The 22,697-nt window shown below is 39.1% G+C and overlaps 3 protein-coding genes across 3 annotated transcripts in view; 2 read left to right on the top strand and 1 right to left on the bottom strand.

Annotated features, from left to right (window-relative positions):
- LOC117952744 (coagulation factor XIII A chain-like) overlaps positions 1 to 3,943 on the top strand; it is a 14,317-nt gene extending 10,374 nt beyond the window's left edge. Inside the window, exons 15-17 of the mRNA XM_034885269.1 lie at positions 704 to 840; positions 2,851 to 2,956; positions 3,533 to 3,943. Of these exons, the coding sequence (XP_034741160.1) occupies positions 704 to 840; positions 2,851 to 2,956; positions 3,533 to 3,568 (279 nt within the window). The 3' untranslated portion in view covers positions 3,569 to 3,943. The remainder of the gene's footprint in view (positions 1 to 703; positions 841 to 2,850; positions 2,957 to 3,532) is intronic.
- Positions 3,944 to 6,426: 2,483 nt separating this feature from the next.
- Positions 6,427 to 10,741, bottom strand: LOC117953158 (interferon-induced protein 44-like). Its single transcript, XM_034885968.1, has 4 exons — positions 10,573 to 10,741; positions 9,399 to 9,551; positions 6,653 to 6,773; positions 6,427 to 6,437 (listed from the first exon to the last, which is right to left on the bottom strand). The coding sequence occupies exons 1-4, from the start codon at positions 10,639 to 10,641 to the stop codon at positions 6,427 to 6,429; spliced, it is 354 nt and encodes a 117-aa protein (XP_034741859.1). The 5' UTR covers positions 10,642 to 10,741.
- A 6,779-nt stretch (positions 10,742 to 17,520) lies between these two features.
- On the top strand, positions 17,521 to 18,463 carry LOC117952759 (olfactory receptor 6N1-like). Its single transcript, XM_034885283.1, has 2 exons — positions 17,521 to 18,120; positions 18,203 to 18,463. The coding sequence occupies exons 1-2, from the start codon at positions 17,529 to 17,531 to the stop codon at positions 18,304 to 18,306; spliced, it is 696 nt and encodes a 231-aa protein (XP_034741174.1). The 5' UTR covers positions 17,521 to 17,528; the 3' UTR covers positions 18,307 to 18,463.
- The last annotated feature ends 4,234 nt before the right edge of the window (positions 18,464 to 22,697 follow it).

The following is a 22,697-nucleotide window of genomic DNA, read 5'->3' on the forward strand; positions in this document are numbered from 1 at the left end:
TGGGCTCTACAGCACCTTGTTACCCAGACACATGTTAGTTAAGAGCCAGGGCTCCTGGGCTCTACAGCACCTTGTTACACATGTTAGATAAGATCGCATGATGAAAAAGTAGAGACGACTGTAGGCGAAAATGAAGAGAGATTTGATTTTAGTTTTTATTTTATGCGAAAGCAGAATTTAAGGTTTCAGCTGATATTGCTCCTTAAACCGTCTCTGAACAGTGATTGCTCGCCTGATCCACCTCCATCTCGTTCTCAATCTCCTACAGAAAGGCGCCTGGTAGGAAGCCTAGATGCTGATTTTTCACTGTAGTCGTTCCGGGAGGGATTTCTCTTTTTTCCTTTCGGCCTTTGTTAGTAAAAGTGTTTTTTTTTTACTCTGTAACGGATGGAATTTTTAATGTAGCTAAATACAATACTTCACTCAATACGTAATCAATTACATTTTAAATTACCAATTTTTATAACTACAAAAATACAAAGTACACAACAAAACAAAAATACTACTACTGAATGTATCTCTTCCTTTCCACCTCTGGTTGTCTGTGTTGTTCTTGTCTGGGTGATGCGATAAACCCTCGGTTCCATTAGCGCAGTGCCATTAAAACCATAGGGACACTGGCATTATGTTTTTATAGGAGATTTTATTGACTTGTGTTGTTGTTGCTCTTCTTTTTCTACTACATCTTCTTTTGCGTTTCCAGCTGAGCGGATTGCCAAAGGTGAAGCAGGAGATGTTTGCCAAAGTTACCTTCACCAACCCCTTCAACTTCGCCCTGAAGGCCTGTAGCCTGTCCATGGAAGGAGCTGGAGTCATGCACGAGAAGACACATTTCTACAGGTACACAGACACACACACACACACACACACACACAAATGGGCACAAACGTGGGAGTGCTAGGGATGCTGGAGCACCCCCTGGTGGTCCAGCTTTAAAACTTCGATGACAATAAAATGATATTTTCTAAATTTCTCTGGCCGTTCTTTCTGTTCCCTGACATTTTGTATGCCATGTTTGGGGTGGGTGGGATGAAGAGAAGGATACATTTTGTAATTTCAAAACAACAAGCATTCCACTTAGTCAAAGACTTTGCTCACGTTGTATCAGCTCTACATCTACAAAGGACAAACCTCTTTAACGAGGTGGAACAGCTGATTCAGTTGGGTCTTCGTTTACCAGCGTCTACTGCTGGCTCCAAAAGGTCTTTCTCAGCTCTTCCCCTCCTGAAAACCTGGCTCCGTATATGTTATTGATACCATAGCACTATCACTCAGAGTAGACTTTCACACATGGCAATGCTTCACGTCCACAAAGACATATTAGACATTTTTAGACTAATATTCATGATCTCATGGCAGAGTTTATCAGATTTATATAGGCTTAGTTTTTTCATGGTTGGTTTTTGGACTTTGCTGTGCAGGCCATGTTGGGACAGGCTTAACTTGGTTTAATGTACCTAAACAACAGTCAATGATTACCAAACTTCTCGTATTGCTCCTCATAACCACTAAAAACTGTCAAAACAATTGACCCAAATTCCAATTATTATGGCCTATTGTAAGGAAAAAGCTTGCCGTGGTTTAATGTACCTAAACAATGATCAATGATCACCGAATTTCTCGCTCATGTTACTTCTAATAACCCCTGAAAACTATCCAAAATTTGATTATCCCTGAATTTTGTTTAGGTAGGCTACATTAAACCACTTTAATTCTTTTCAAATAGGGACTTTTAAAGCACTTGATGTTCTTTTGGGAGTCAACCCACTGCTGAAAATGTCAAGCAGAAACGCTTAATGTCAAATAACGTCCATAATTATTGGACTTTGGTTTGTCTGCAGAATACAGAGCCAACATAGTATCTTTAGACTCTATGTGGACCGCGCCCCCCCCAGCACCCCCTGCCAAAAATGACTTATCATGCATCTGCACACACACACACATGTGATATAAACTGTAAGTGAAGTCAAAACAGCTCGATTATGCCCCGGGGATGGGTCATATATCCCGACCCCTCTATGTTAGCAGATTGGACATGGGCCAAACTACATAATCAACGTGCAAGTCAAATACTTTTTCCTAGAGCTGCAAAGGTTAATTGATTAGTTGTCAACAATTGAATTAACCTGCAACTATTTTCACAATCAATAAATTGGTTTGAGCGAACGATTCTCCAGATTCGAGCTTCTTAAATGTGAACGTTGTCTAGTTTGACCACTCATTTGAATTGATGGAGCATGGGGCAAAAAACAATCAACCAAAAAATTAAGTAAATGTCAAATAATGTTCTTCCCAAACGGGATTTCTGTTTCTGTAGCATTTTTTTGTAGCAAAGCAAAATGCCTAAAAATGTAGCAAGAAATTATGATTTTAATTTTGGATTGACTTCCGGCCTTGAAACATGCCAAAATTCACACATTATTTTCCTCCTTGTTCAATGTCTTCCTAAACTAACTCTAAGAAGTTAAAATGTGAGTATTTTGTGAGACAGAAAGAGATAGGAAATGTTTATATTGACACATAAAAACCTCTTACATGGCAAATGTCAAAATCTGTTGTATAGGACACACTATAAGATAAAAACAAAAAACAATTAAGTTTAACTGAATTATTCTGTTTCTTTTTTAATGGACTACATTTAAAATAAATTACACAAATACACTGAATTTACATAAAACCTGTAAGTGTGAGTAACCATTTTTCATTTTTCCCAATCCGGAATATTTTCCTAAACTTTTGTACACTGGGAGGAAGTGGAGACATGTTGTTCATCTTCATATACTGTCCGTGGTGATGGCATGTGGTTGGTTGGCTCATGTGTGTTTATACCCGTACACCTGTGTGTTTCAGAGTCATTGAGCCTCAGGCTTCCATCTCCTGGAAGGAGTCGTTCAACCCTCAGCGGGCCGGAAAGCGCTGCCTTGTGGCGGTGATGGACTGCAGCAACCTCTGTGAGGTAACCTCCACACCTTTGTCTCTCAAATTACCTGCAGTATGATAGTAAAGGGTAATACATCACCAATAGACTCGGCTCATACTTCACCAAAGAAAACCTTCCTGTACACAGTTTTCAGATGATAGTAAACAACAGAAATCAAGTGCAATGCAAAATTTATTTCTCACAGCAACACGTTCTTTACAGGAAGTTCATTATGTTTCCACTTCTAAATCTCAAAAAAGTACACAGCAGCCATACAATGTGTGTTTAATGTATACATCTATTTACCAAATGGAGGGACAGCGATTGGCAGAACAGGCGGCAAAGTGACTCTGATCCAACAGAAATGTAATCTGTCAGACTGATAGCACTCTAGCCCAATGGATTGGGCCCAATAATATCTCAGGGGATGGGGGTGCCCCCCGGGGTGCCCCCTTCTCAGAGCACCACTGCTGCGCGTAGTCACAGACACACCTCTGTTGAGCACAAATTTAAAGTACTTGTACTTTGAGTATTTTCCATTTCATGCTGCTTTGTACTTCTTCTCCACTACATCTCAGAGAGAAATACACTTGCCCTGTTGTGTTTTTTCAGTTGAGGGGAGTCGCTAGTGTCGACATCACGCCCTGAGATGATTGATCCACAGAGCTGTGTGACCCCGCCCTGCTCCAGTTCTACTACGTCTCCACCAATCACAGCCGCTCCAGACTGAGTGGGCGGAGCCGACAAACCACGCAATCAATGTCTTTGATGATTTTTATTTAACTTCAATTTACACAAATCATTGGAAATTCCAAGCTTTGACATTTTTGCTCCACAGACGGAGGCAGGATGTGACATTTTAAAATGACTTTAGTTTAGTGAGGAAGCTTGAGGGTTAAAGGTCAAATAGAGGAATAATAATAGATCCTTTTTTTAAACGTAAAATAGCTTTAGTGTGAAGATTTTAGGAATTATTGATAAAATTAGGTTTAAGAACTAAAATATGATAATTATTGACCAATGCTTTCAAATAAATAAAAATCTCAGAGAGCCTCCTCCCACACTGACAAAATCTGTTTAATCATCCTTTTAATGTTTGGATGAAAACAAACCTTGTGGGATTGTACTGTACTCTTTTTTTTTTCTTTTCACTGCCAAAGCTCATCTACTAACAATAAAAAGCATTTTCAAAACCACAGAAGGTGTCACAGAACATTATTTCCAAATCCATCAAAACCATTGATGACTGCAGTTCAGTTTCAGTGTTGTTGCTGAGTTGCTCCCCTCGTTGTCAGGATGCAGACCACCACAGCGGAACCACTGTGTGTGAGCCATATTGTGTGGACTTGAGGGTCAGGGTCCTAAGATTACATTTACAATGATTCCCGTTTTGCCAATTTATTCAGTCATTCGTTCATTTCAATTCTTTTACATGCTTATGGACATATTGGATGTTTGTTTTTACCCAACAGTTTTAAGAACCACAACATTATGGGGGGGGGGGGGGGGGGGGGGGGGGGGGGGGGGTTGCTGTAGATCCGTCCCTGGTAGGCAGGCAGGCAGGCAGGCAGAGATTATATGGCACAGAAAAAGAAGGTTAGAAGCAAATCAGACGGATCACACAAGGCAATTAACTGTAATGTACAATTCCAGTGACTGCGATATGCGATACCAATGTGGCTGAGGCTACGTTTTGTGGCCAGCTATTTTCATAAAAGGACATTTCAACCTCTCAGTTTTCAGAAATAACATCAGTTTTGAGAAAAGTGTTCGGTTACACGTACCCGCATGTCAGTGCCGTCAAGAGCATGCCAAACTGGTGGCAGTGTAACGAGAAGATCAAGCCCACGTTAGCCAATCAGAATCCTGAAAATAGTAGCAACAAATCACTTCCTCTCTCTTCTCTTCCATGTTTGACTCAGTTTACATACAAACAAAGATGGCCTCAAATTCTCAGTTTGCATGTAAACAAAGGGAAATGTCTCTGTTTTTTAAAATAACTATGTATGTGTAAACAAGGCCTGAGACAAGGATCTGGCCAGCAGTGAGTGGTTTCTATGGTGCAGTGTTGAAGGTGGGCAGCTGGGAGCAGGTGAACCAGCTTAGCAGCAATTAGGAGCCGGAAGATTGAGGTAATCACCACGGCAACAACACAGACAACATACCTACTACCTGTAACCACATACTTTAACGTCAGATGTCAATGTGAAATGTGATCAAAATACGTTCTCCACCAGTGGTCATTACATCATAATCATCATTTCAGTTGGATTTAGAAATCATCACAGCACAGAGACACCACTGGTCCATCCATCCATCCATCTTCATCCGCTTATCTGGTATCGGGTCGCGGGGGCAGCAGCTCCAGTAGGGGACCCCAAACTTGCCTTTCCCGAGAGGGAAGGGAGACAACACTGGTGAAAATTACTAATGAACCTCTGACCGCTGCAGACAAAGGACTTGTCTCTGGACTGGTTTTACTAGATCTTAGTGCTGCATTCGACATCATTGACCAGACCATCCTTACAGAGACTGGAACATTTAGTTGTCATTAAAGGAATCGCACTACGTTGGTTTAAGTCATATTTTTCTGATCAATCTCAATTTGTTAATATCAACGATAAATCCTCCAAGTACGCTAAAGTTAGCAATGGCGTTCCACAAGGCTCAGTGCTGGGACCATTTTTATTCTCCTTATATATGCTTCCTCTAGTCAATATTATTAGGAAACACTCAATTATATCTATCAATCAAGCCAGACGAAACCAGACAGCTGACTAAACTTCAAGCATGCATAAATGATGTAAAATCATGGATAAATACAATTTTCTTGTGTTAAACTGATGTTGAATGTAAAATCCTGAAGTCCTTCACCTGAGTGGTAAACAATGGGAGATATGTGTGTTTCTGAGCTCATATACTGAAAATATTTGGAAGTTAAAACTTAACCCTTATGTTGTCTTCCTGTCAAAATTGAAAATCAACACTTTTGTTGACGCTTTCTATCAATGGTTTTAACGTTTTCTTACTTTTTTGTTCCTTTTTTCAACACTTTTGATGCTTTTGTCACTTTTCTTGACGTTTTTAACACTACGTAACACTAACTTATTAACTTTACTTTTACAGTTGTTTTTTGGAATGTACGGTCAACAAACCTCATTTTATATACATGACGTTTGAGTTGGAAAAGCAGAAATTAGGAATTATTTAGACAAAATTAAAGGAATGTATGTTGATGGTTAATCACAGACTGGAATATCTCAACTTTTACTCAATGCTATTTCAAAACCACTTTTTCAAATTCTATAAAATTGAACAAGACACCGCAAAATGAATGAAAGTAGAGATTAGTGTGGAATCAATCATGTTATTTTGGGTAATTACAATTGGGTCGTTTAAAAAGAACTTTAATATAGGAAAATGGGTCAATTTGAACCAAGGACAACACAAGGGTTAAAACTGCATTTGCTGCTTATTTGTTTGATATAAATGAAAGTCCCTTACATTCAAGCCATTGCTAAATGAGTTGATGTAAAGGTAATTAAAGCTGCAAGCAGCGTTGAACGGACCCTTGCACCTCCATGCGTGTTGGGGTCACTGCTGAATACGACTCCATGTGGCCATGCATTTACAATGTCGGACCCAGCGCGCATGTTGGAGTGTGTGGCGTTGGAAATGGTGCATGCGAATCCTGGACTGAGCATGGGGGGCCGGGCAAACCTATATTCTTACCTATGTCACTGGCTACCTCTCTGATTTCCGCCATCTTCGTCAGAACATGAACTCTGTCATCTGTTGGGGGACTTGGGTTGTAGCCTGGATCCTTAGTAGTCAGATGAGATGCAGGGTTGAACTAGAAAGGGAAGGGTTGTTCATTTAAAAAGTGTTAAGTAAATAAGTTTCATATTCTTGAGAACCAATTCAACAAAATATCAGCTTAAGAAGAGAAACCAAAAACACTTAGTGTTCTATCTTACAATCAGGCCATCCCTGACCAATATGGCTGTTTTTTGTGATTAACAGTCACACTAAAGATAACCGAATAGTGACAACAAATTGTATTTGTAGTAGTTCATGTTGTAGCAGGGCGCTGAAGGGCGTTACAGGGTGCAGCATGGCACAGCAGGACATAGGTGGAAATAGCAGGTTGGATCGGAGTCTTCCGTGGGTAGCTGTCTTTGAATATCTGGAGGTTGGGTTGTGGTGCTGCTTGAGATTTCCTCTTTTACACAGCACGTGTGTTTGGTGGCATAGCATACATACACACTTTTCCTTTGATAAGGCAAAAACAAATTCCTCTTCCTGTTCTAGAAGAAAATAATACTTTTACGCCTTCTTTCATGCAGCGTTCGCCATGCTAGCTAGCTAACTGTGGTATTGCCCGTTTTTTTACATGTTTTTTACACAGCTCCTAGCGCAATTCTTATGGCCAATACATACATACTTTTCTCGTATCTCAGCGCCGCTGAAAGACACGCCATTAAATAGCAAGGGGTTCAAGAGTCACCATACGTTATTTAAAACAGTGTCTCCATATGTAAAAAGGGCCACAGCAAAGAGACAGAGCAGAAAAATGCAGCTTGTTCAGGGTATTCATGTGTCCACCCGTAGGTCTACACTTAGCATCAGGCATTAACACCAACTATTCCAAAACACCTAAGTGGACCACTATCACACGTGACTATAACAGGTCATGAAACTGTCTGCTGCCCGGACAGACAGCAGTCGGTGCTCAGAAGGTGAGCTCTGCGTCCGTTAGCAGCGGCTTCTCGCTGCACAGCCAGTCCCCGGAGCAGCATGATCACTGGGTTCAGCGTTATTTCACAGCAGAGCGTTCAGTTCCAGTCAAAACAACAATGCAGCTATATTGTCTTAGCAGCACCAGGCGCACAGGTGAAATATCAGCTGAGGATGAAAGGGAGGCTGGCTGCTGAAAATCCGATGTTTTGGTGCCTGGGATTTTTCTTTGTTAATGGCTACAAACCTCTTTTGGCTGCGCCAAAACTTTCTCTATGCAGGAAAAACCCTGCCTTACCCTGCTGGGTATCGTTAATGTTTAATGTAGTCACTACAAAAAAACACAATTCAAAAGAAATATACTGATATGCAAATAAATCACAGAAAAAACCACCCCAGTGTGTGAAGACGTTTAACCCTAATTCACACCAAAGATTCACAACAAGACCAGTGTGAATTTGCAAATTTTTGCAGCGAGCCATTCTGCAGCGTTCTGAAAGCTGCCAGTTCGCACCAATGAGACGACACAAGATGGTGTATCATCTCCATGACAACGCCTTGTTGTACATCCATCAACAGATATATAATTTATTTAGTCTAAACATGAATGTGGATAACCTGAAAGTGAGATGCTTGTTACCGATACACTTCTTGTGATGAGTCGGCGAAAACTTGTTTTATTTCTCTGATTCACGGCTTTGTTCTAACGCCACCAGCTCACTTCTCTATCGGCTGAAACAGGAGACGTCTCTAACGTCCTAAAACCAGCCTCTGGAGACTCCAGCAGCTGAGTTCTCTATTGGCTGTTGAACAGGAGACGTTTCCTATGTCCTAAAACCATTCTCTGGAGACTCCACAATCTGACTTCTCTATTGGCTGAAACAGGAGACGTCTCTTATGTCCTAAAACAAGCCTCTGGAGACTCCACCCTTCTGACTTCTCTATTGGCTGAAACAGGAGACGTCTCTTAAGTCCTAAAACCAGCCTCTGGATACTCCAACATCTGACTTCTCTATTGGCTGAAACAGGAGACGTCTCTTACCTCCTAAAACCAGCCTCTGGAGACTCCAACATCTGACTTCTGTATTGGCAGAAATAGGAGACGTCACTTACATCCTAAAACCATCCTCTGGAGACTCCACCATCTGACTTCTCCATTGGCTGAAACAGGAGACGTCTCTTACGTCCTAAAACCAGCCTCTGGAGACTCAAACATCTGACTTCTGTATTGGCTGAAATAGGAGACGTCTCTTACATCCTAAAACCAGCCTCTGGAGACTCTACCATCTGACTTCTCTATTGTCTGAAACAGGAGACATCTTCTGAAGACTCAACCAACTGAGTCGCAGCAACACCATCAGCTGGTTTTAGCTGAACTGGGCCGAGGCCTCTGAAAAAAGTAAGTATGATGGTTTTAGTACTGCTAAAGTTCTTCTACAGCCTAACTTCTATCCATTTCTAGGGCATGTGCACACACCGGACCTTATACAGTGTTAACAGGGCGTAACCAATGCTAATAAATAGTTTGGGTTAAGTGGTTAAAAGCAGATCTGCTTTGTTAAGAAGGTTTAATGTTGACTTCTCTTGTTTTTCTCTTAACAGGATATTAGGAGAATGAAGGTACTAACAAGTGGATATAAAAAAGAATCAAAACTTTTGTTGTTAGGGAAGAATCCAGGCGGAATTACGTTTCCTTTAAAACATGTTTTATGTCAAAAGTTCAATAATAAGACAACTGTACCTTGTAGCCTTCCTTCACATGTCTATTCAGGGCCAGTTTGATCTCTTCAGCATGAACTCCACCCCCTTTCTCCAGACCCATGATGTCATTGAAGACAAAATTATAATATGTCTTTGACTGGCCTCTTCCAGTCACGATTTTATGAGTTTTATACTGTAACACAAAAAGATAAAATTATTGTGTTAATCACAATGATTATCACAAAGATTTTGTGCAGATCCCACTTTATGGCAGGTGCAGGAGAATGAAAGAAAATAAGCCATTGCTTTATGCTCCCATGATTTAATACAAAAGGCAAACGTTGCATTTTTTTTCACAATTATGCCATCTACAGACTTTGGATTCTGCAGTGTTTATATTGTTAAACATCCCTGGAACAAAGAACCAACACAATTAATCAGTAAATTCGACATTGAAAAATGTGTTTCCTGCAGAAAATGCGTGTGAATGCTGAATAGAATTAAATTAATTTGCTAAAGCTGAACTGGATTACCGTTAATTGCTTAAATCTGAAAGAAGTAGAGAGAATGGTTAGAAAACTTAGAATGGTTTTATGATTTTTTATTGAAGTTGAAAATCACCGCTAATGTATAAAATATTTGGAATAATAAAGTTCTTTTAAAAACGCTAATACTAAAGCTAAACTGAATTTCTGAACGTCACAGTGTCTCTAATATGAGACTGGCTGTCTAGTCTCTAGTGTGTTGATGTGCTTTGCTCAACCAATCAGCGTGCAGTTCATCTATATATTTATGAGCGTCCCATATTTTGAAGAAAAGCACCCGAATAGAATAGCACCCGGGCCATTTTCAGCCCAACCAATGTTACATACCCTATTAGCAGACCTCAAGGAGCAGAAATACCCTATGTAATCATTCTATCAGCCCTTAAATCTGACTAATGGTGAGGCTCTTTGTCTCCCTTACAATTAAGTAGTCTCTTTTAACAGCAATGCAAATACTGCAGAATGTTAATTGCATTGACAGCAATTGTTATAATCAGGCCATCTGCCAAATCTTGGTCCATTTAGACCAATGCAGGGCTCCGTGTAGCAATGTCTGATGTAATACAACTGGATACAGATTCCTGTCTGTCAGTATTTACACCCCTAGTCTGAATGCTTCAGTAGGACAGCCTGCTGTGTGACTCATCACAAATCTAAAGGGTTCTTACTTTTTTTGGTGAAACTTTTGTCAGAGGTAGTTGAACTGGCCAAAGCAGGAATAGCCATTCTGCCTCGCATGACGCTGCTGACAGAGTTGATGAAGCTGGACTTGTCATCGCGTTCAGGCTTATACTCCTTCAAGTACTGGAGATCCCTCGCATTGTCTCTGTTAAAACAAGATTACTAGTTATATATACAGTGGGGTTCAAAAGTTTGGGCGCCCCAAGTAAAAATGTGTATTAATTAATAATTTGTATTTGTATTATTTGCATAAAGAAGCTATGAAAAGATGGAAAAATCTCCAAAAGGGCTCAAATGACATATTAGACATTCGTATAATATGTCACAAAAAGTTAGATTTTATTTTATCATTTAAACCCTCAAAATAACAGAAAAAAAATGGTGTGTGCAAAAGTTTGGGACCACTGCAGAGTTAAAACCGTATACTTCCCCCATACATCAAGAGGTGTGAAAAAGAATAAACCTTAAAGAAGCAGTGCGTGAAAGACAACCCAGAAATCTCGACTTCTGGAGGAACAATTGGCTTCTTTATGCACATTAATACACTTTTTGACCTGGGGTGCCCAAACTTTTGAACCCCACTGTAAGTCATTATATATTTTTTAAATTTTTTAAAATAATTGAAGATATATGTATTTTTTAAATGTTTGCATATTTCAAGGAGAAAGTGGTTTAAACACATCTAAATACAGGTTTGTTTAAAAGCTAAAGTGTGTATGCTGGATGAGGTGAAGGAAGTTCACATCTGGGTGGAAGGCTTACTCAAAGGTTTTAATTAACAATTAATTAGGTTAATGTTATATTCAATTCATGAAATTCAAGTTAAATATAGTGAAGGATGAACTTACCCCCAGACAATATGTCTCCATGGTTCATCAAAAGCTGAAGAGAAAGTATAATTATTTAAGAAATGAGCAAACTATTTGAATGCACAAATCAATAATATATTATTATAAAAAAAGTGTAATGTTCAGAAATAAACTCATTTGTGAGACATTTTGGCCAAATTGGACAATGTACACTAAAGTTACTACTTTCTTCATCAATAAAGGCAAAAAATGTCCGCCATGCCACGCCCACAACGTTTAAAGAAAAGTTTTTCGTTCAATAACTTTTCATCGTTAACATCTTAAAATGACTAAGACTGAATTTGATGTCGAACTGATGAAATCTCTAGGAGGAGTTATTTAAAGTATAGCACCTTGTCTTTCAGGCCTACTTTCTTTTGCCACTAGGGGGCGCTATGGCTTTGAGCAAATATCGGCATGTATATGTTGTCAGGGGCGGACTCTGTTGAGTCCTGGTAAGTTTCGAGCCCATCGAACCATGTACGCTCAAGTTACACCCATTTCCTGTTTCAATGGCGAATCGCACCAAATGGCTACTCCAACACAGCCACGCCCTTTGACGAAAGGTTTTTCTTTTAATAACTTTTCATCGTTAACATGTGAACATTTGAAGTTGATTGGATGAAATCTCTGGGAAGAATTAGTTAAAGTACGACATGTGGAAATGGCCAAAATCGCACTAATTTCAAACTTTTAATTCAAAATGGTGAGTGTGACCTCCAAATTATGTGTAGAATTGCAATAGCAATTCCTCAATTATAGCGCCCCCCAAAGGCCGATCATCACCAATTCTGGTCTAGACTCTCAACGTGGCATGTCAAGACAATGACAATAAGTTTTGAGATGATAGTTTTGAGATGATAGCATTTACTGCGGCAGAGATATTGCAATTGCCATTTCCCATGTAAATGCATTGAGTTATTTGCCAAAACGCATATATGTTCATTATAGCGCCCCCTGAGGGCTGATCTTCACCACATTTGGTAATAAGGGCTTAGCGCTTTGCACTACTGCGGTTCACGCACCCTCGGGCATGGAACCCTAATAATCTATGTGAAAACTATAGGGTTTACATCTGTGAACCCTGTTGCCTTGCAAACATGTGCTGGATGGACAGATAGATAGATGGATGGATGGATGGATGGATGGATGGATAGATAGATAGATAAATAGATAGGTAGATAGAGAGATGAATAGATAGGTAGATAGTTAGATACATGAATGGATGGATGGATGGATGGATAGATAGATAGATAAATAGATAGGTAGATAGAGAGATGAATAGATAGGTAGATAGATAGATACATGAATGGATGGATAGATAGATAGATAGATAGATAGATAGATAGATAGATAGATAGATAGATAGATAGATAGATAAATAGAGAGAGAGAGAGATAGATCTCTACAATGTTCTCCCCAAATTGGCTGCTGCTCTGTCCTAGAACAGCCAGCAAGACAAAGACCAGAGACATCATCCTGTGGAGAAAACACATTCAAAAATGTTATTAACATACTATAATGTACTTTAATATACTATTATATACTTTAGTATACTATAATATGTGATAATATACTATAATGTATGATCATATACTATAATATACAATGAAACACTTTGACTTTGATTTCTGACTGACTGATCTGACTAAGCACTTTTAACCACACGACTTTTATATCAATACATTCACAAAGGCCTTCTGGTGCGAATGAGGTTATTTCATCGATATCAGGTATCCCTTTGGCGCTATGACCATTTGTTTGAGAGCTTGTTCAGTGTCTGAATAGCTGGTGACACAGGTGCCAGCTGCATCGTCAACTGATCATACAGATCAAAGAGATGCCATCAGAATGATGAAAGGCTTCCTATTGGTCTTGCTCTCCAAGGCAACCATACTCTGTATGTCTGTCTGTCGATATCTATGTCTGTCTGTGTCTGTCTCTCTCTCTCTCAGACACACACACACACACACAGACACACACACACACACACACACACACACACACAGATAGACCATGTATCGCCTACTCTACAACTATTACATTGGTGGCGCAGAGGTTGTGACACATGCCCTTCATGTGGGAGAGCTGGGTACAATTCCCACAGCAATACTTCACAACTTTGTTCCGGAAAAAGAGGGTGGAAATGGACTGGGGTTTGAGCCTCACTCTAGTACATCAACCCTGACAATGGCGTTAGGATTTTATCACTCCGTACAATTTTTGGTTGTCCATATCTTCTGCAAGCTTTCAGTTTAAAAACATTCAACTTTTAAAATCTAGCTCTAGCTCCTTATTGTGTAGTGGTGTTAGTCAACTTCATTAAAGCTATTTCTACTTTTTCAACTATTTTTACTACTTAAGCTTCTTATATTGATTTAAGCTATTCAACCAGGTAGCTGTAGCAATTCAGCTTTTTTTCACCTTTGTTTACATTATTGTTGTTATTCCACTTAATTAAAAACACTTCTATATTTTAAACTGTTCTTACAACTTTTACTAATTTCAGCTATTCAACCAGGTTACCTTTAGCAATTCAAATATTCAGCATTTTTCAACTATCATTGCTACGTCAACATCTTCTTACTGATTTAAGCTGTTTATCCAGTTTAGCTTAAGCATTTCAAATTTTATTTTCACATATTTTTTACATAAGTGTTTTTTTTTAACATAATTAAAGCCATTCCTACTTTTTTAACTATTCTTACTACATAAGCTTCTTCTTACTGATTTAAGCTATTCAACCAGGTTAGCTTTAGAAATTCAGCTATTCAGCATTTTTTTGCTATTCTCATTACTTCAACACCTTCTCACCAATTTAAGCTATTTATCCAGTTTAGCTTCAGAATTTCAAGTTATTTTGTTTTTCGCCTCTTTTTTACATTAGTGGTGTTTTTTCCAACTTAATTAAAACCATTCATACTTTTTCATTTATTCTCACTACTTCAACATCTCATTGATCTAAGCTATTTATCCAGTTTATTTTTAAAATTTCAATTCATTAAAATGTACCACCTTTTTACACTAGTGGTGTTATTTAACTTAATTAAAACCATTCCTACTTTTTTTCAACTATTCTCACTACTTCAACATGTTCTTACTGATTTAAGCTTCTCAACCAGGTTAGTTTTAGCAATTGAGCTATTCAGCATTCCCACGCATTTTCTACAGGAAACGCATTTTCTAGTTACAGAGTATAAACATACATAATAGTTCAATGAAACTATAATGAGAAAAGAATACAAAATTACAAAAGTAATAAAGAGCAAATGGAGCCGAGAAGGTGAGCGTAGTTTTAGAGTGCCATGTTCACACACATCTTTGGCCACATTTTTGTCCCGCTACTAGTCACGGAGCATTGCCAACATGTGCACACACAATACATTGAAACGTGTGTAATAATTGGGAATGGTGTGCTATGACTTTTCAAAGAGATTTGCCATGCGGTTTTCACGAAATCTGCAAAAAACGGCAAAAGATTTCTCGTAGACTTTAATGGGAAATCTTTGGGAAATCGCTCAAAAAGCCCCCTCTTTGGGGCTGTGCTGTATCGCCATACTTTAACGTAGAAACATGATCAAAAGTTTAAACCGAAGACCAGACTGTGGCGTTCATTTAGCTGAATGGGCATTCAGATATCACCCACAATTTCTCCCAATTCACAGTTTTCGTATCGACCCGTTTTCAGACCGTATCAGATTTACCACTGTGTGTGTATGTGGCGGAATGTTGAGAGTTAGAGTGGAGGACAGAGTGGGGGAGGTGCAGTACAATTCTCTGACATTTGTTTTCAAAGAAATTGCTCTCTCTCTCCTACAGTTTTCACTCTTCACACATCATTGTTGGTCAAAAAGGAGGACATTTTTGCCGATTGCAGACATGTAACTATGGAGTCCATCGAACGTAAACTTTTGGCTTTGTTCATACCAACTGCCAATAGATACCAGAAAACAACCATGCAGCTGCAGTAAGATTCATACACCAACTCTTTTCTTCTCCTCCTTTAGCAGTAGGTGTTGCTAAAGGGATTGGACAATGGTTGAGGAGAGGCCGTCGTCACCACGGGTATATAGATAATATCATTAGTAACAGTTGATCTGAACTAACTATACTCTGTAAAAGTTGTTTGCTGGTTGAGGACAACACAGCCTCCAGTAAAGAGTCTCATGATAGATGTGTGTCAGAAGTTGTTGCTACGGGGATTTCCTCAGTAAAGAATTCAGAATTTATTTTTCAATGTTTTCTATCGGCTATTCGTATGAACAGAGCCAAAAGTTCACGTCCAATGTAATCCATAGTAACATGTCTTCAATCGGCACATGATTTTCTACAATTTAAGTAACGAAACATGAAGAGTGAAAACTGTAGGAGAGAGAGCAATTTGTTTGAAAAACGTTTAGAGAATCATGCTGCACCCCCCATGCTGCACGGTTTAAACTTTCTACGTTAAAGTATGGCGATACAACATGGCCCCACAGAGCGGGCGTTTTGAGCAATGTTGAGCGATGTTGAGCGATTTCTCAAAAAGTTTCCATTGAAGTCTATAAAAACATGTTCTCAATTTTTTGCAGATTTCTCGCAGCAAATCTCTTAGCAAAGTCATGGAACACCATTTCCGATCATTACATTACTTTTAATCATGTTTCTACTTTAAAGTATGGTGATACAGAACGGTCCCAAAGAGGTGGCATTTTGAGTGATGTTCCCAAAGATATCCAATTAAAGTCTATGAGAATTGTTTTGCCGTGTTTTGCCTATTTCTTGAAAACGGTGCAGAAAATCTCTTAGAAAGGTTATTGCAAACCATTCGTGATCATTACACACGTTTTGTATTTTGTGTGCACGTGTTGGCAACGCTCCGGGACTAGTAGCAGGACAAAAATCTGGTGGAATAATAATAATAAGTATGGGCAATGATAGTCATTGTCCCTATTGCTGCTATTGCAGCACATCGGCACACTGAAGGAACACTTAACATACTTTTTGACTCAAGCTTTATTTCACATCTCACCTATTATCCCTTACAATTTCTACCACAAACTTGGTGTCAGAAGTGGGATGACCTGTGTAATTTGCGTCTGGAGCCCAGTTCAACTGTGAGGGATCATCCTGAGACAGAACATCCCCAGCCTCTACCTCACTGATGTTTCAGAAATGAGAGGACCCAGACAGTCACCAACATCATCTCAAGAGACTCTGTCCACTTTGTCTTAAGCAGTGAGAAATCTGAAATAATTCAACTTGGACTGACCTCTTCTTTTGGGGGGTTTTGATCTGTTCTGCCACTTCTGCTCTTTGGTCCTGGCATTAACGCCTCTCCACTCCCACGTCTTCCCCCTCTCCCCCCTTTCATACTGTCCTAGTGATTCAAGGCGGAAATAAACAAAAAAATAATCTAAAAATAAATAAAATAGTATCTCCTCGGTCTTGGCAGTCTGGGCTCTGTTATAGCAACACAGCACACACACACACACACACACACACACACACAAACACAAACACACACACAATGTATCTCCCTTTGGACCCTGTGTGGACAGGTTGCTGCTCTCAGTGTGACAGCAAAACAGGATAAAGGTTCAGCTGCTGCCTCAGTCTGCTGTAGTCCGGGGAGGGTGCTGTGTATTATTCTAAATGTTCACATGCATTGATGCAAAGACTGTTTTCTGATTATCTTGCTGAATGTATTAACTGTAAAGACCACATGAATGACATAAACACTGTATACGGTATATTGTATAGGCTGTTAACTACTGAATTCTCAGCTTTTAGAGGACACAAAACGTTCATTAACTGTAAAAGCTTTTCAGATTGCACTTCACTTGCGGAAAAGGACTTTTTTGATTAGTTGATTGTGCATTTAGTTCATAACACTGGCCTTTTTCCACCCAAGTGTATGTTTGAACTATTTGAGATGGGTTAATTATGCTGAATATTATCAGGCCCACTTGTTAGAAATTTTCAATTTATGAACTTACATGAATGCAGGTTTATTGTATGTGTTGTGTCTAGTGTTTAAACATTTTCGCAGTGAGGGTTTTACTGTATCTCCATCTGTTCTACCTTCTCTTCTTCCAGTTCTGCTGTTGTGCAGACATGAAGAGCAACAACAGCCTGAATCCTTTGTATTTTCAGTTCACTCTGTTTGCAGACTTCGGGCCCCTCAGATATCTGTTCTTCAGTCTGTGTCTGTTGCTCTACATGACTATTGTCTCTGCTAACGTTGTCATTATTCTGACAGTCTATCTGGAGAAGTCTCTGCATCAGCCCATGTATATTTTTATCACCTGTCTGTCTTTTAACTCTCTGTACGGCTCAGCCGGCTTCTTCCCCAGGTTTCTGATGGACATTGTGTCTGACACTCATTTAATCTCACGTCCATTATGTTTCATTCAGATATATGTTATCAACAACTATTTATCATGTGAGATGACTTTCCTCAGCATCATGGCTTATGATAGATTTGTTGCTATTTGCCAGCCTTTACACTATCACAGTAAAATGACATTTAAGATGGTAACACATCTTGTGTTTTTTGCCGTGCTCGTCCCTGTGTTAGGTGTGGGTTTCCTGCTCTATCTTAGTGCCCGATTACCGCTGTGTGGCAATAAACTGAATAGGCTGTTCTGTTCCAACTGGCCTGTGGTTCAGCTCTCCTGTGTGGACACAACTCTGAACAACATAGTAGGTCAGTCTCTTTTGGTCACAACCACCTTCATCCCCTTGTTCTTTGTCCTGTACACCTATCTCCGTATTCTGCTTGTCTGCAGGAGAAGCTCGTCTGAATTCAGAGGAAAGGCGTTCCAGACCTGCCTGCCTCACATCATCACATTCATCACCTATTCTCTCTCTGTCTTCTGTGAGCTGTCATTGACTCGATTTGAGGCTGATAAAATGAATCCTATCATCACAGTTGTTTTATCTTTACAGTATTTGATGATCCCCCCCATTAATAACCCTCTAGTTTACGGCCTGAGTCTGCCTCAAATCAAAGGAGAGATTGTTAGATTTTTGAAGAAGAATCCTTCTGTGAAAGTTTAACAGCATTACACTATTGTTAACAATGAAGCTCTAAATCACAACATGTGCTTCTGAAAATGTTAATGTATCCGTCCATTGATTTTGTTCATCACATTTTCAAGGACTCAATGAAAAGATGTCAACAACCTGAACTACAACAGTGATATTCCCATTGCACAAGTTGCATGCTTCAACTCATTTAACAAGGTTGAATTATATGTTTTAATCTCACGTTGTCGGTTTCTACAATGTTAATAGAATATTATATTAATCACAAATAAATGTTAAAGCACGTGTTAAATAAATGTTAAATATACTATGTGATGCCTTTCCATGCAGATTGAACTGTCAATAAATATTGTGCCTTTGAAATCATAACCTAGAAAAGTGTTTCCCTTTTTCTTTTTTACTTCAAGGATCCCAAAACTTAAACCAATTAGGTTGTTTCCTTTGGAAGTTTTATTATAGAAAGGCTATAAAATCCATGAAGTAGATATTCACACATTTGTTTTTGTTTGCAAAGTCCTGAGTCCTGAGAGCAATTATATACATATATAAACATCATGTGAAAAGTAGATATGTATTAACAAATAAGTACATATTGCACTGTAATGAAATGAAATGGTTAAATATCAAATATTGCTCTGTATGAAATTGCAGAGATTCCAGTGTCCTTAAAGGTATTATATAACAGTACGAGGGGAGAAGACAGTCTGGGGACCGGGGGCAGGGTCGGGGGGGTAGGCTGTGGAGTGGAGTCAGTGCATGGTGAGTTCAGGGTAATTATGGCCTTTGGGAAGAAACTGTTCTTGAGTCTGTTAGTCTGTGCTCTGAGGCACTTTTAGCGCCTTCCTGAGGCCAACAAGTCAAACAGATCAGAGCCGGGGGGGGGGGCTGTCCTGGGGGCTGAGGCAGCGGGGGGTGTAGATGTCCATCAGGGAGCAGAGAGGGCAGACATTGATCTTTTGTGCTGACCTTCCAACCCTCTGCAGCCTCTCCCTCTCTGCCACGCTGCAGCTGCCGTACCAGACTGTGATATTGAATTAACAAGACAGTCTACAGCCATGGGTATGGAATCAGATTTGTGTCAATATAATAAAAAAAACATCTTAAATATCAAGCAAAAATACTAGTGTTACAAAACAAGACAAAATCCAGCTAAATATTTTTATCTTAAAAGTCAAGGGAAAGTACAGAGCTAGGGATGGCTGAATCTAAGTTGCTACAGCTAACTAGCTGAAGGTCTTTCTTCCAACAAACAATAACAAACTTTCCCTAACCTTAACCAGTATGCTTTTGTTGCATAAACCTAGTCTCACATTGCTTTACATATCTCTGCAGGATATAAGTTGTGGCTCCACCACAGATACATTCTGGGATAGGAGAAAACAACAATCTAGGTTATTTGCATTTTTCTGTAAACCAATCACAATCGCTAAGCTCCTGACGCAGCGACGGGTGCTCTGCTAAATAGTCTCAGGAAGGAAACTCTGAAACTCGGCTTCTCCTGCAAACTCTGTTTGGAATTTTAAAATCATTTAATATTTATTTAATAGGCAGCAAAGTCAGCTATTTTAGTTAGCTGGATACATGGATAAACCTCATTTGCTCTTATCAGTGTACCGCCATCCTGCTCCTGTCTCAGGGTCCAGATAAATACACTCAGAAACTAAGATGGTGATGAATGATCATTTATTCTATGGAATATTCCCGCGACAAGTCATGAAACTCAGCATGCAGCAGTCACAGAGTGGTCTGACTCTCCTCACTTAGTCTTACCCTCTTTATTTACTCCAGGGCCAAAGCTCATTAAATCTTGTGCCTGTTCTCCTTGTCTCCCCAGATAAGATGTGGCCTTCACTCCTACACTTCAACTCTCTCTCCCAAGGACATCCTGACCTGCTTTAGCAACAATAGTTTCGCTAAGAATTTAATTAGTAGCACAAGCAGTGTCCACTTGTTATATGTCAATAATAAAGTATTGGAACATTATAAGCATACATAATTATTCACAGTAAACGAGGGGGTGGCAGTAGCTTAGTCCGTAGGGAGTTGGGTTGGGAACCGGCGGGTCAATGGTTCAAGTCCCTATATGGACCAAAAAGTACGGAGTGTGGATTGGTTTCTGGAGAGATGCCACTTCACCTCCCGGGCACTGCCAAGTGCTCTTGAGCAAGGGACCAAACCCCCCCCCCCTCCTTCCCCCCCCAACGATCAGGGCACTGGTTTAGCTGGCAGCTCATTCACTCCATTAGTGCATGTACTGTATTTCAGGCCTGTGTGTGATTACTAACGCAGAGTGTAAATTGTACTTTCCCCACTAGGGATTAATAAACACATTTAAATTAAATCATACTTCGATATATGATTTAAACAAATACATTTCCAAGAGTGTTCCCCTAAGTGGACCGTTCAATTCAGCCGGCTGGGAGAAAGTGAAAATGGAACCCAGGAGCTGAAAAAGTGATGTTTGGCTGTACTTTCGGTCAAAAGAAGGACGTTCAAGTCGAGCTACACGTTCAATCTGAAATGACAATTTGTCTCGTGGTGGCGAGGACCCTAAACTACACACAATATTGCTGATTTTAAGATTTTAATTAAAAATGTGCGGAAAAGAAGTAATGTTAATAATGATAATGTTTTTCTTTCATGGTTGACGGTAAGAAATAGTTAACCGGTGGGTTCGGTATTCAGCAGAACCCCAGAAATCTGGGTTTGGTGCATCCCTAGTTAAAATAATGTCCTTTAACCCTTGCAAACAAAGGTGGCTCCCATAACTCATAACATTTCATCTCCATCCGTGGTGGCTCATATCTGCAGCCTGAGCCCAGAACTTAATTTACAGACGAAATTTCATGTTTGAGTTTTTTTTACTCTTAAATTCAGATTTTTGTTGGATATTTACTAACTATGGTTTGATTTTATTGACACAAATCTGATTCCATACTCATAGGCCATCTTTTTTATTGGATATCCTACATCATTATAATGTTTTTATTTAAAAAAAGGGCAACAAACTAAAAAAAATCGGAAACCACAGTTCTAGGTTAGTAAGTAACTTTTATTAGCTTCCAATCGGTCTAAACAATCAACATTTAATATTCTAACATGTGCTTTAACATGTAACGTGTGAGAAATAACATTATTTTATCGACATTTGAGACCAAATCACACCCAGAATGTGAGCTTCAAAGCCTGTAGTGTCTAAAATTACTTTTCTGGGATTTTACTTGAATACAAACTGTGCTGGAAGCCCCTCATTAAATATATGTGTATGAAGATGGCCAGGAGTATTAGTATACTGAATACAACTAGATACATATTAAGGCAAAGTACATTACACACTCTGTACTGCACACTTTTTACCATGTGTGATATATTGTGTGGGAGTTTGGGGAAATATCTAGAAAAATAACTTACAAAATATTTGCACAATGCAAAAAAGAGCAATCAGGAAAATAAATCCCACACATGAGCACAATAATCATCTGTTTTTAATTCACATTTGTTGAAATTAATGGACACTTTTACATTAAAAACTGCACAATTTATGTTTAAAGTTAAAGAAAATAATTTACCATGTAACATACGCGCATTGTTGAAGGAAAGAGCCGGGGGATATCAGCTAAGAGAAATTACTGTTAAAAGCATGTGTTTGTGAGGTAAGATTATGGGAGGAATGAACAATGACATCAGAAAGAGCCATAATATCATTAAGTTCAAAAATTGGTTATGAAATTCGTTACTGGACCAATACAGAAAAAAAGAAACATAGGAAATGTAATGCAAAGGTATTGTTGTGTAGAGTTTTAAGTAATTGTGAGATCTGAAACTCTATATTTGCATATCTTTTTACTTCGGCATGAGATAATTTTGTGAAATAGGGGTCATTTCATATTGCTTTTCCCTGCTCCTTCTTAAACTAATCCTCATATACATGTATGCATATCAGATTTTTTTTGTATTTGTTAATTTTTGTATTGTTTCAATTGTTTGTTTTCAGTGTTGTCGTGCAACGCGTTGATTGTTCGAGATAAATAACTGAAATGAATCAAAATAAATGGATAAATTCATTTCACATGTTCACTAGAAGCATATTTGTAGCTTTGCAATACATGGTTTGCTAAATGTAAATTTTAAGTTTTGATTTTTGCAGCAGGAATCTTTTTCAAAAATCTAACAATCACTCCTTTGATTTGAGGCAGACTCAGGCCGTAAACTAGAGGGTTATTAATGGGGGGGATC

This window comes from Etheostoma cragini, chromosome 11 (assembly GCF_013103735.1).
Source record: "Etheostoma cragini isolate CJK2018 chromosome 11, CSU_Ecrag_1.0, whole genome shotgun sequence".
Lineage (NCBI taxonomy): Eukaryota > Metazoa > Chordata > Actinopteri > Perciformes > Percidae > Etheostoma > Etheostoma cragini.